The sequence below is a fragment of the Lathyrus oleraceus genome, chromosome 4 (genome assembly GCF_024323335.1).
Source record: "Lathyrus oleraceus cultivar Zhongwan6 chromosome 4, CAAS_Psat_ZW6_1.0, whole genome shotgun sequence".
Taxonomy (NCBI): domain Eukaryota; kingdom Viridiplantae; phylum Streptophyta; class Magnoliopsida; order Fabales; family Fabaceae; genus Lathyrus; species Lathyrus oleraceus.
The window spans coordinates 131,424,396-131,437,185 of NC_066582.1; the positions used below are offsets into that span (position 1 = coordinate 131,424,396).

Sequence of the window (12,790 nt, forward strand, 5' to 3'; positions counted from 1 at the left end):
GAGGACTAAACGTAAACCTCATGGTTTCGAATGAACCATGATAAATCTAATGGGTTCCTTATTTATCCATTAACTCTTTATTTTCTCATATGCTTTTATTTATTATCTTCCTTCCATCTAATCTCTTCTTAAAAATCATTTTATTTAAAAAAAAATTGAAAATAAAATATCACAAATCACCCCACTCAAGAGGAAAATCACAAGTCCTTTCATAATTTAGCTGCAGTTTACTACTTCAAGAGGAAAATCTAATTTATTTATAATTAATGGCGATGTTTCTATGTGAGTTTTAAAGGACCCATTGAATCAACTAAATGATCACCTCAACCATCATAATACAAGATATGTGGTCAATGTTAAGTATCACGTTAGTCAATTGGTATAAATGGATGTGTCTGGTTCACCAACATGCAATTTTAAAATGCCAAAGATGTAAAATCCATCTTCTTAATACTTGATTAGTATTGCTCCATTGAAATCGATTAAGTGAAAAATATCATCTTATGTTATTTGTTTAAATTTAATTTGTCAAAAGAATATTTGATGAAATTTATAGTCAATCCAACGAAAAAGTTAATTTGTATCTTATAATTTTATTTTTGTTTAATTGGTATTTTTATTTATATTGATGTATTGTTGTTGACGTATTATGTTAAATGTTGATGTCCAAATTTTAAAATCTAAACTCTTTTAATCCTAAAATATGATGTATATTTTTGAAAATTGAAAGGACTTCTTTAGAGAATTGTGTGTGGAGAAAAAAAAATTCCACCTTTGAATTTTGTCATACTTTCACCGATATTTGTGAGAAATAAATAAAAAACCACAACCGAAGAAAATGAAAAGAAGTGTGCTAAGTACGTTTCCCGCTTCGATTCTACTTTCAACTCAAAAGCAGCGCCAAATAAATCCGCGTCTCATCCCTTTCCTCTCCCTCTATTTAAATTCCCCACCCCTCTCAACGGGCACCCGACCCGAACCAAACCGATCCGACCCGAGAACATTCGTCGGAAAAATGTTCGGCAGAATCAGAGCTTCGCCTTCCTCGCTGGACAGTCTGGAAGGTTTTCCTCCGTCCAAGATTCTCAAAGACGATTCTTTCTCTATCTACGGTACTCTCTTTTTCTTTTCCCATTTCTTAATTTCAGGTATATGAATTTTCAATAGTTCAAAAAAAAAAAAAAGTAGAAAATCAAATCCATGCTTAGTTTCTTCAAATTCAGATCTGGTTGTGTATTCAAGATCCGTTAATCGGTAAATTCATGCGTGTTTTGTTTCAATTTTAATTTTGACTCAGAGGCTACTCTCATGAAGCTTAAACTCGGCGCTAAACGCGATAAACCTCTAATACAAACGAATGATAAAGAGTTCACAAATGAATTTCCAGTCATTGATGAAGGTAATATGGATGTGGATTGTACTTCAGCAACAGCAGTAGCAGAAGCTTCAAGCTCTATTGGTGATAATGATGATGCTGCGACATTGATGGACACTGATTGTGGTTCCTGTGTAGCCACGGCGGTGACATCACCGGCTATTATTACCGGTGTGAGTGATAGTGTTTCTACCGAGAACACGGAACAGCCAAGGCAAAGTAATGTTTCCATTCGTGATTTCTATTCTTTGTTGAACAAGAAGAGTTGTTGTGGTTCTGCTTCATCTTCGGGTTCCGTTGTATCTAATGGTGACACAAGAAGTGGATTGTGTGAGTGAATGAATGAAGATGTTTTTTTTTTATTCATTCCATTTGTCATATTGTGTTGTATTGTATCTAGGTATTTAAAAATTGAAATACAATTGAAGTTGTATCATGTATGGGGAATTGAATCTTTATATGGAAATGTAGTTTTTTTGTTACATGTGCTGCATTTTCTTTTGGCAATAGCATGCCTCAATCAAACCTGATATTGGAGTTATGGTCCAAGGTTCAAGCAAGTGAACCATTTGCTTTAATTAATGCTTCTAATATATATTATTTACCATTCGTGAGGGAGATTAATTTGAAATAGTTTGTTAAAGAGAGATTAGAGAGGCCTCCCTTACAAGTTACTTTAGGTCTATATAGATGTTACATTCCTTGAATTGACATGATAAGAATTATAAAGAGGAACAGGAAGGTTGAGGGGACTGGTTTTGTTCGCAAATGTTCACAATCATTTGTATGGTGATGATTGTGAGGGTTGTACAATTATGCTAAAGTGATAGTATTTCTACTGAAAATAGCTCAGAACAGCCACGTCAAAATAATGTTTCCTTTCTTCGTTCCTTTCAAATCAAGATACTTTGATGACAAAGAACAGTAGCTGTGGTTCTGTCCTCGGGTTCTGTTGTATCTAATAGGTGAATTGTGCGAATGAATGAATGAAGATGCGGAGTTTTTGATATGGAAGCATGGAGGTGGGTAATTATGCATAGCACTTTCATATCAACTAAATTAAATTCCATTAGTTAATAGTGTTGTATTGTATCTTGTTTTTTTAGCTTACTCTGTTTAGAGTGTATCATGTATTATTTAAAAACAAATACAATCAAAATTCTATTAACCATGGAGAATTATATCTTTTTTCTGCAAGTTTGTTCATCAATCGTGTTAAGCAATGTGAAGGGTAAAATGTTGTGTTTTATCTGCAAAAGTAATATTTTGTTTATTACAAGCTGCATTTTCTTTAGGTAACAGCATGCTACATGCTCCAATCAAACCTGATACTATACTGCTGATCGAAGGGTCGAGCAAGGGAAGCATTTGTTTTAATTAATGCTTCTAATAAAAGTTACTCCAATTACTATCAGTGAGGGAGTTTAATTTGAATTAGTGTTTTGAAGAGAGATTAGAGAGACTTCCCTTACAAGTTACTGTTAGAAAGGGGTCACCCAATCTCTCTTACAAGTTTGCTTTAGCCTTTAGGTCTAAATAGATGTCAGGTACCTTGAATTGACATGGTAGAAATATAAAACTATATTGACTTGGAGATTACTCAACTGCAAAATTTTATTAAAAAATCCGAGTAACTGTTTGAACAGGAGAGGTTAAAAGAGTGCTGCTACATTGAAATTGAAAACTGAAAAGTGAAAACAATTGAATAGATTATACAATATAAAAACAGCATGCTCTGTTGTCATTATGCATCCTTATTTATTATTCTCTTAGCCATGGTTCTTGGACTGGAGTCCATTCGCATAATTCACCTTCCTTGAACCATAGAGCTGCAACAAATGGAAATAACTGGGTTAATCAAGAAATACAGTATTTCAGGTAACTTTTGCAGTGCAAAAGCTCAAAACAACCACAAATCAAATAAATCTTAGACAAAATAATGTAATCAAGGCAAATTCGACCGTTCATAAAGTAAGGTGCACAAATTTTATTAATCATTGAATGATCATTGTCATCAGATCTAGGATAGACCCTTTGCACCTTATCTTTCTCTTTTCTCCGAACAATTCTTTCCCCTGTTTTTCCTCTCTTACTATTCTCTTTCTTAATGTTCAACAGCAGAATGTCCACTTGGTGAATATTTTAGAAAACTCAGTAGATAACATTTTAAAAGTTTAACATATTAACATTTTAAATGCAAATGCTTAAAAAAGAGGAACAGTAAAGTTCAGGGGACTGGTTTTGTTCTCAAATAGTCACAAAAACATTTGTATGGCAGTGCAGCTTATTAGAGTTTGATCTAACTTATCCTTATAAAACGGCTTGTAAGGTGAGGAATATCTCTCTATATAAACTCTTTCAATGTTCTATCTCTAACCAATTTGAGACTTAGGATCTTCCTAATACAGCTAACCCACAAAACGAGGGGATGGTTCTGCACAGAGCAGTTGTGTTTTGGCACAGAGTGGCATGAGGGGGAATATTTTTAGTGGTGGGAAGTGGTTATGGAGGTTTGTTGTGGTAGTATTGGATGGTTGTGTTTTTTCTGATGTTGTAATTGACAATGGAAAGACCTCTTGCTTTGTGGTGGAGGTGTGGGTTTTGTTCGCATTGATGTTGCTTCCTTTTTGGTAACAGGTCGGCTAATGAATCGAAAAAGAAAGATAAGCTGCAGTGTGTCCATCGTAGATCGTGAGTCCCATCAGTTAATAAAACTTGTGCACCATACATCATCCTAGATGCCTATGTACACTAAAATCCATCTGTATTCAATACATAATCCAATAGTCTATTGTTAACTTAAGATAACAGTTACACACAAATCTGCAAACATAGGACACAAGAGAGTTAAATTTCAGAATCACTCTTTACTATTGGTAAACTTGTACAAGTTGAAGTGAACTTTAACAAAATTATAAACTCTGAATTTTACTAGCAGGTTCATAAACTTATGCTAAAGTAAGTCAATTCCATGAAACTTTCTTGGGAATTCTAAAACTTATGGCCATCAAAGCAAATTGTAGACAGATACTAAAAACAACAAATAAAATTGAAGGCTTCATTTGTCTTTTCAATACTTTTTAAACCTCCTAATACATAAATTAACGGCCAGCTTTGATATTCTCTTTTGCAATCCACATATCATATAGAGTAAAACTGGATAATATACGAGGCCTTACCTATTTCACGCTTGCCATTTTCAGGGCTGTCACTGCCATGAATAATATTCCTGCCAAAAGTTCACAAGATTTTGTCATTCCTGATACTCAAATCAACCGTAAGCACTAATCTTGATTTTTGACTAAGATGCTCAAAAGTCACAAGTCAGGTGTGAAAAGGCCTTACCTTCCTGTTTGAACAGCAAAGTCTCCTCTTATCGTGCCTGGTTCAGCTTGAAGAGGATCCGTAGCCCCTATAAGCTTCCGTGCCGATGGCACTATTCCAACACCCTCCCATGCCTTGCAAACATAAAACAAGAAACCACATTCATCAAGTATATCGCAAAAAACTCATCGAGAATGAGATACTACTAGAAGAAGTCATACCATAGACACAACGGGACCTGAAGTAATATATTCAATCAGCTTAGGGAAGAAAGACTTTTGGTTTAGGTGTTTGTAATGCTCCTGGATCAATAAACAGCCACAATAAGCCATATCCACATTATTTCAAACACAAGAATAGACGAAAGTGCAACAAACCTCAGCTAACTCTTTAGAGCATTGAAAGAGCTTCAAGCCAGTTAACTTAAACCCCTTTTTCTCAAACCTAGAAATAATTTCACCCACCTAAACCAGTTCAACAAAAGAACAACAATTAAAATCTTAAACTTGTTTCAACCATTAACTAATGTCTGAAACGAGAACACGAGACTTACAAGGCCACGTTGCACACCATCGGGTTTGACCATAATGTAAGCTTGGTCAACTTGTTCCTGCAGATTAAAAAAAGAACAAAAACATTTAGAATTTCGCAACTGTGATGATAAATTGATAAGCAGAAAGAGAGAGAGAGAGAGAGAGAGTTACGAGAGAAGCGATTAGGCGGGGAAGGAAGATGCCGGATTCGGTGCTGCTTCTGGTGCGGAAGGTTTTAGGATAGGAAGAAGAAGTAGAAGAAGGCGAGAAGAGATGGGATTTAGAAGAAAATGCAGATAGGTTTTGGGTGGTGCGTAATTGAGAGTATCTGGTTTTGGAGTTGGTGGTGCGTAAGAGAGAGGATGTAGCAAAGAGATTGCTTCCGGAAAACACGGCCATGGCTTCCATCTCTCGTTCCTCCCTTTGCGGCTCTGTGCAACAAAGACGCAGTTTGGAATTTGGATTTGGATGTGGTAAGTAACAAATAAAGCGCTGCCCAGAACTTTTGTAGTACACTATGCTTTAGAAATACCAATTTATATTATATTAAAAAAAACTAATATTTCAAGCTTATTAAAAAAATTTGAAATATTATATTTTTTAAGATGTAAAAATAATTTTGATTGATGGTTATTTATGAAAAAAATTAAAGATAAATTAAATTAAATATGATTTATATTTATTTTTATTTTTTAAAAAATGATTTTTTATAAATAAAATAAAGTTGTTGTTTTTTTTTTCTTATAATTTATAAAAAGAATTTTTTCTTATAAATTCGTATGGAGGAAGTAAATATTATTTGATAAACATATATCTAACTAATACAATTAAATGTATATAATCTCCTTAATTTGTCCTAACCTTTGTAAAAAAATTCCACAATCAAAATATCAACTATTTATTAGATGTATATAGACTCCCTAATATGTCCTAACCTTTGCAAAAAGTTACACAATCAAAATGCGTTATTGTTAATCAACAAATCAACTATCTATCTGATTCAATTAGATGTATATCCTAATTTGCCATTACCTTTGCAAAAATTTACAACTAAAATTCACCATTTAAAAAAGAATAATTGGGGTGTCGTGGATTCGAACCTGTGCCACTGCACTTGATGTGCATAGACAGCTACCAACTAAGTTGGTTTAACGGAATTAAAAAAAGACTTATTGATAATCAACAAATATACAATTTAAATTCACCATCATTTCATTTCATTTCATTCGTCCAAATGTCACTTTTAAAATCACTCAGTTTTTCTTCTCTCCTTTTTATTCTCTCTGACCATTTCTTTCGACTTTTCATACTCTCTCATTATGAAGCACAAACTCCGATGCGGACACCGCGACACGACACAAACACAAACGCTCTGACACCGATTTGTCAAAAATTTAGGGCACCAAAACCGCTATATATGTCATAGTATTTGAGTTTCATTTATTCAACTAATTTTAAAACAATTAAAGATTTTCTAATAAAAATTAATATCGTTAATTCTTCATCGATAACATTGATTCAATACATGTTCTACACTTTTATCGTGCGTGAGATTTATTTAGAAAATGTATAAACCGTGTTGAGGAAAAGAAAAACACAATTTTTATCGAATACGTGTTGCATGAGTGTCATATGGATATCAAACACCGATTCAAATGTGTCAAAGCAAAGAAAAAAACCAATTTTTTGGGGACACTTGTCTGACTTTTTCGACCTTTGTTTGACTTTTTTGACACATGTCGTACGAGTGTCATACAAGTGTCAGACACTGACACATGAACACCAAGACACTCCTACTTCTAGAGGCGTCTGTGCTTCATAGCTCTCTCACTACCCAATCTCACTTCTATTTTTTCCACTATTTATGCTCTTTTACTCCCACTTTCAACCAAGCACTTCCTCTAACCCACTTCCGGATTCACATCATCCGAATAAGGTGCCCCCTGTTGAGATATTAGATATAATCCAAGTTGAGTTGTGTGACCCAATCCCAAAGCTAATTAGAGTTTAGGTTTTATTACTTAGTTAATTTTTTTACTTAGTAGTCAAGTCACATAGGTGTATATAAATAGAAACTTTGTAATTCAATTTTATTATTTATTCAATTCAATAATACAATCCTCATTTCCTTATTCTCATTCTTTCTCTCCTCACTAAAAGTTCCTCACACACTAACAAATTAGTATCTAGAGCTCCGGTTAGATTCTTGATTGTGTTTTCAAGAATCACACGTCAGAGATCGTGTTTTCGGGATCGTGGGTTGTTGTTGATCAATTGCTGCAAAGATGAATGGTAACAGAAATGAGCAAACTCCCTTCCAACTCTTGAAGGCAAGAATTGGCTTTGATGGATAAAACATATGCGATCTCTATTTGGCTTTCATGAAACCTTATAAGTGGTTACTAATGGTGTTCATACGGTTGGTGAAGATGCAACTGACGCACAAAGAACTGCTCATAAGGATGTCAAGAAGAAGGATTGCAAGGCGGCATTTTACATCCAATTGGAGGTTGATGCAGCTAATTTCGACAGAATTGCTCATGCTAAATTGGCGAAGGAGGCATGGGATATTCTTGTCAAGTACTATTAAGGAGGCGAGAAAGTCAAGGTTGTCAAGTTGCAAACTTTGTGACGATAATATGAATTATTGTCGATGGGATAAGACGAAAAGATTGCAGTCTATGTGTCGAAGGTGCAAAAACTCATCCATGTCATGAAGGATTGTGGTGAAACCCTAACTGATAAGATGATAATTGAGAAGGTAATGCGTATGTTGACCTCTCACTTTGATCACGTTATCATAGCTACTCAAGAATCCAATAATTTTGAAACCCTAAAACTAGAAGATTGGTTGGTTCGTTGGAGGCGGGTGAGATTAGGATTGTCGAAAGGAAAGCAGTTCAAGAATTGATACAAGCACTACAATCTCAGTCATGGAAGAAGAATGGTGGTTCCAACAAGTTCAAAGGTAAAATTGACAAGACTCAGGACAATAAGTCTTGGTCGAAACCTCACAAGAATAAGGTCGATGATGGAGGAAGGTGTTGTTTGGATGTTGTGGAAGTATTACTTTGACCAATGTTGCATGGTTTGAACCCATAAAATATGTGTGTCTGAACCATCACTTTCCTTATTACACCATTTCTTTTACAATTCAAACAACACTTTTGCAATTCAAGCAACTCTTTATCTTTTTCGTTCTATTCAAACAACTTATTTCTTTTTCTTTTTATCACAGAAACCTTTTCAAAATAATTTTCCTTGCTCTTCATAAAAGAGCTGTTAAAATATGTTCCTTAACAGTCAGGCTAAAAGCTTGGAGCATTTGAACAAGGACTAAGTCAGCTAATGTCTACACACTTCTAGGACATGATTATAAATGCTCTCTAGAAACAACCAACACATCCATATTTTCTACCACGAACTACAGAGCTCTGATTTTCTTATTGCACTATGATAATACGTAGGCACAAGGGTTAGAATCCTTAGCGAGCATACTAATTAATAAACTTATTTTTCCCTTTTTATCATTGCAAGTAATCTTTAGATAGTAACACCAATTCCTACAAAGAATAATAAAAATGGTTCCCGTTGAGTACAACAAATATGAGGGATGCTAATATATTCCCCTTGCATAACCGAATTCCTTATCCGTTTATCTTTCCCTTAGATTTTATCGATATTTTCCCTTTCCTTTTGAAATAAATAAATTTTGGTGGCGACTCTGTTGTATCTTTGAGCGTGCGGTGCGCTCAGGTATTTTTCGCGACATGACATCGGCCAGAGCGTGAAGTGGAATTTGTTATAGACCTAGTACGTGGTACTAGTTCTGTGTCAATGACTCCTTATAGGATGCCTGCTTCAGAGTTGAGTGAGGTGAAAAAACAATTAGAGGAGTTGTTTGAGAAAAAGTTTGTTTGGCCCAATGTTTCTCCATGGGTGTGCCAATGTTGCTAGTCAAGAAGAAAGATGGTAGCACGAGATTGTATGTTGACTATCGACATATGAATAAGGTGGCTATCAAGAACAAGTATCCACTTTCTAGGATTGATGATTTGATGGATCAATTGGTAGGTGCTTGTGTTATTAGCAAGATCGATTTGTGTTTGGGTTATCATCCGATTTGTGTAAAGTTCGACGATATTCCGAAGACTACATTAAGAACGAGATATGGTCACTATGAATATTTAGTGATGCCATTTGGTGTGTCCAATGCAACTAGAGTGTTCATGAAGTACATGAATAGAATATTTCATATATACATAGATCGGTTTGTGGTTATGTTCATCGATGCTATTCTGATATATTCGAAGTCTGATAAAAAGCATATGGAGCATCTGAGAGTTGTGCTGCAGACCTTGAAGGATAAGAAACTATATGCAAAGTTTTCTAAGTATGAGTTATGGATGAAAGAAGAGACTTTCCTTGGTCACATGATTTCTAGTTATTTATATGGATCCATTCAAGATCGATGTTGTGTTTCAATGGGAGACCCCAAAGTCGGTTACAGAGATAAGAAGTTTTCTTGGTTTGGCTGGTTACTACTGAAGGTTCATAAAAGGTTTTTCAAAGTTGGCTTTGCCTTTGACTCATTTTAATCGATAGGATCAAGCTTATGTATAAAGTGTTCAGTGTGAAGAGAGCTTTAAAGAAATCAAGAAGAAGTTGACGTCTGCTTAAGTTTTGATTTTATCATGTCTAAGTGAATCTTTTGTTGTGTATTGTGGTGCTTCGAAGATAGGTCTGAGTGGTGTATTGATGTATAATGGTTAGGTTGTGGCTTATGCTGCTAGACAATTGAAGGTTCATGAGAGGAACTATCATACCAATGATTTGGATTTAGCGGTCGTGGTGTTCGATTTGAAGATTTGGAGGCATTACCTATTTGGTTTCAGATTTGAAGTGTTCAGTGATCGCAAGAGTTTGAAGTATCTATTTGATTAGAAGGATTTGAACATGAGATAGAGGAGATGACTTGAATTCCTAAAAGATTAAGATTTTGGCTTGAGTTACCATCATGGTAAATCCAATGTTGTTGTAAGACCTAAATATAATATATGTCTATAAATACATATTATACATAATGTAATACTGGTACTGAAAGACATACGTGCCTAGTGGAAACAATGTACATAATACATACCCAAAAGAAAACACTACTTGATAGTAAATATACATAAAGGTACCCAAAAATACTAGGAACTATATCATTATAGAATGATCTCAAAAATATCTACACAACGGAAAAAGCCATCTAAGACATAAGATAAGCAAGGGCATTACACTATCTTGTCCTTACCATTCGCCGGATCAGAGCTACCTGAAAAATAATCAACAACATGAGGTGAGATGATAATCCCAGTGGGTTCCCTATCTGATGGGTCCACTCGGCTCTACATGGTTTCCTAAAATTTCCAACTTAAGCCAACAAGGGAAGGAAGACTTAAGTGATGGGTAAAGATCTCGCAATGTATGACAACATGCTCATGAGTTCTCACAACCCAAGTAAATCACTATTCAGATTCACGAAACATCAATCCCTGAGCGGATCTACGTCTAGGGAAAACTCAGTTCATACATGCTCGCATGATTCGACTTTCATGGTGGATATCAGGTCCTCTATGAGCTTCAAACTCAGTCCAAGCGACTGTCACCCGTATGGGACTCTAACCCACTTAGGGTATCTTTCACCGTATGGGCCTCTAACCCACTTAGGTGTCCACCTATCCCCCATGTCCGCCATGGTTGGGGCTCAAACCCAATTGAGGCACGAATCATTGGAGTCACATCCCATTGCCTACTCATATAAGCATATCAAATTTGAATGTACACTATCAAGGGTAAAACACTCTGAATACATGGTTAATTCCATAGAACATAACTAGATTCATCAATCACTGGTGGCTTTATTCACCAATATTCAAACAATAACAACACATGTTCTATATAAAGCATCTCACTTTCAACTATATCAACCATCCATTCACGACTCTCACATAGGTATCGTACAAATAAATATCGCTTTCTAATGTTATCTAAGTTATATGTCTAACTTATGGCCTAAAATAGATCACTAGGTTAACTCACTTGATTCAACATGTAATTCTCACATTTGTTATTGATTCAACATATAAGAGTTGTAGCAAGTGATTATTAGTTGATACAATGCATATAGAAACATCATAAAACAAGACATGAGGTAAAAAGCATGACCCAATCGATTGGTTAGGGAGACCCAATCGATTGGTCTAACTCACAATTCCATTTTTCAAAGAAAGTAAGGGATCAATCAATTTGATGTTGAGTGTCATTCGATTGACAACTGGACAAAATTCCAAGTTTCAAAGTCAGTGAGCTCATGCAATCGATTAGGGTCTAATGTCAATCATTTGGTTCCTGGAAAATTTCATTTTTTTCAATACAGGAGGACAACACAATCGATTGTCACCAAGGACCAATCGATTGGTCTCAAATATTTTTCCACTTCTTCACAAATCAGTAGCTCCTCCCAATCGATTGGTCTGGAGAAAGTTCCAGGACCAATCAATTGGTCTCTGTAACATTTCCAAAACTTTCCTCTACAACTACCTAGTTTTCTACCTGCATAATGGTACTTTCATTTTCTAACATTCTAGACCCATAATTCCTCAAACAAATCCATCATATAACACACACACACACACACACACACACACACACAGACACACACACACACACACACACACAACACACACACACACATATATATATATATATATATATATATATATATATATATATATATATATATATATATATCATGGTTTACAAGTTCATAAATCTATATTTATAACATCAACCATATCCAAACAGTGAGTCACAATAATTATGAAAAGTATAGCAAAACACTTGTTCATGGATTACTCCAACCATCACATGATTCCATAACCCTAATTTCTAGAAATCAAGAGTTCTACCTAGAACCCACCTTAGAAAATGGAAGAGGAGATTGAATAAGATCGTGAGATGGTAAAAATGAAGATGATGAGATATGATGGTGATGAAGTGATGATAATGGAATCCAAGTTTTTCTCCTCCTTCTCTCAAGTTTCCTCTTTCTCCAATTGCACTTTCTGATACACAGAGAAATGAAGTGGTATAAGGTTGGTAGGACTTTGGATAGAAACACGTGGACACCATTAATTGGAAGAATTTTATGGATAAAATTAAGTCTGATGGTAGAACAAATATCTGAAGTATCACTTAACTATAATATTTGTTCTACTAGAGCAATTTTACCAATTATTAGTGTTACCAAAATGTCCCAATTAATAAAAGGTCGGTCCTAAATAATATTAATTAACTCATTATGAATTCACTATTCATTCTATTTATCCCAACTGATAATGTTTAGAGCATATAGGAACTTAGTTGATCTCAAGTAATATGAATTTGAGTATTTAACGAAACACGGGGTATTACATCCTCCCCCCTTAAATAAAATTCGTCCTAAAATTTAAATATTACCTGGAAGAGATGAGAGTAAACTTCTCGCATTTCAGACTCCAACTCCCAAGTT

General features: G+C 34.9%; 2 protein-coding genes across 2 annotated transcripts; one reads left to right on the top strand and one right to left on the bottom strand.

Moving 5' to 3' along the window:
• Window positions 1-789: 789 nt before the first annotated feature.
• Window positions 790-1,916, top strand: LOC127074032 (uncharacterized). The gene is made up of 2 exons (NM_001426835.1): window positions 790-1,112; window positions 1,298-1,916. Exons 1-2 carry the CDS (start codon window positions 839-841, stop codon window positions 1,711-1,713), a joined length of 690 nt encoding a protein of 229 aa, NP_001413764.1. The 5' UTR covers window positions 790-838; the 3' UTR covers window positions 1,714-1,916.
• A 1,048-nt stretch (window positions 1,917-2,964) lies between these two features.
• On the bottom strand, window positions 2,965-5,741 carry LOC127074031 (nucleoside diphosphate kinase 2, chloroplastic). The gene is made up of 7 exons (NM_001426834.1): window positions 5,404-5,741; window positions 5,253-5,309; window positions 5,077-5,163; window positions 4,921-5,001; window positions 4,721-4,833; window positions 4,555-4,604; window positions 2,965-3,204 (listed from the first exon to the last, which is right to left on the bottom strand). The coding sequence occupies exons 1-7, from the start codon at window positions 5,638-5,640 to the stop codon at window positions 3,137-3,139; spliced, it is 693 nt and encodes a 230-aa protein (NP_001413763.1). The 5' UTR covers window positions 5,641-5,741; the 3' UTR covers window positions 2,965-3,136.
• Between the last annotated feature and the right edge of the window lie 7,049 nt (window positions 5,742-12,790).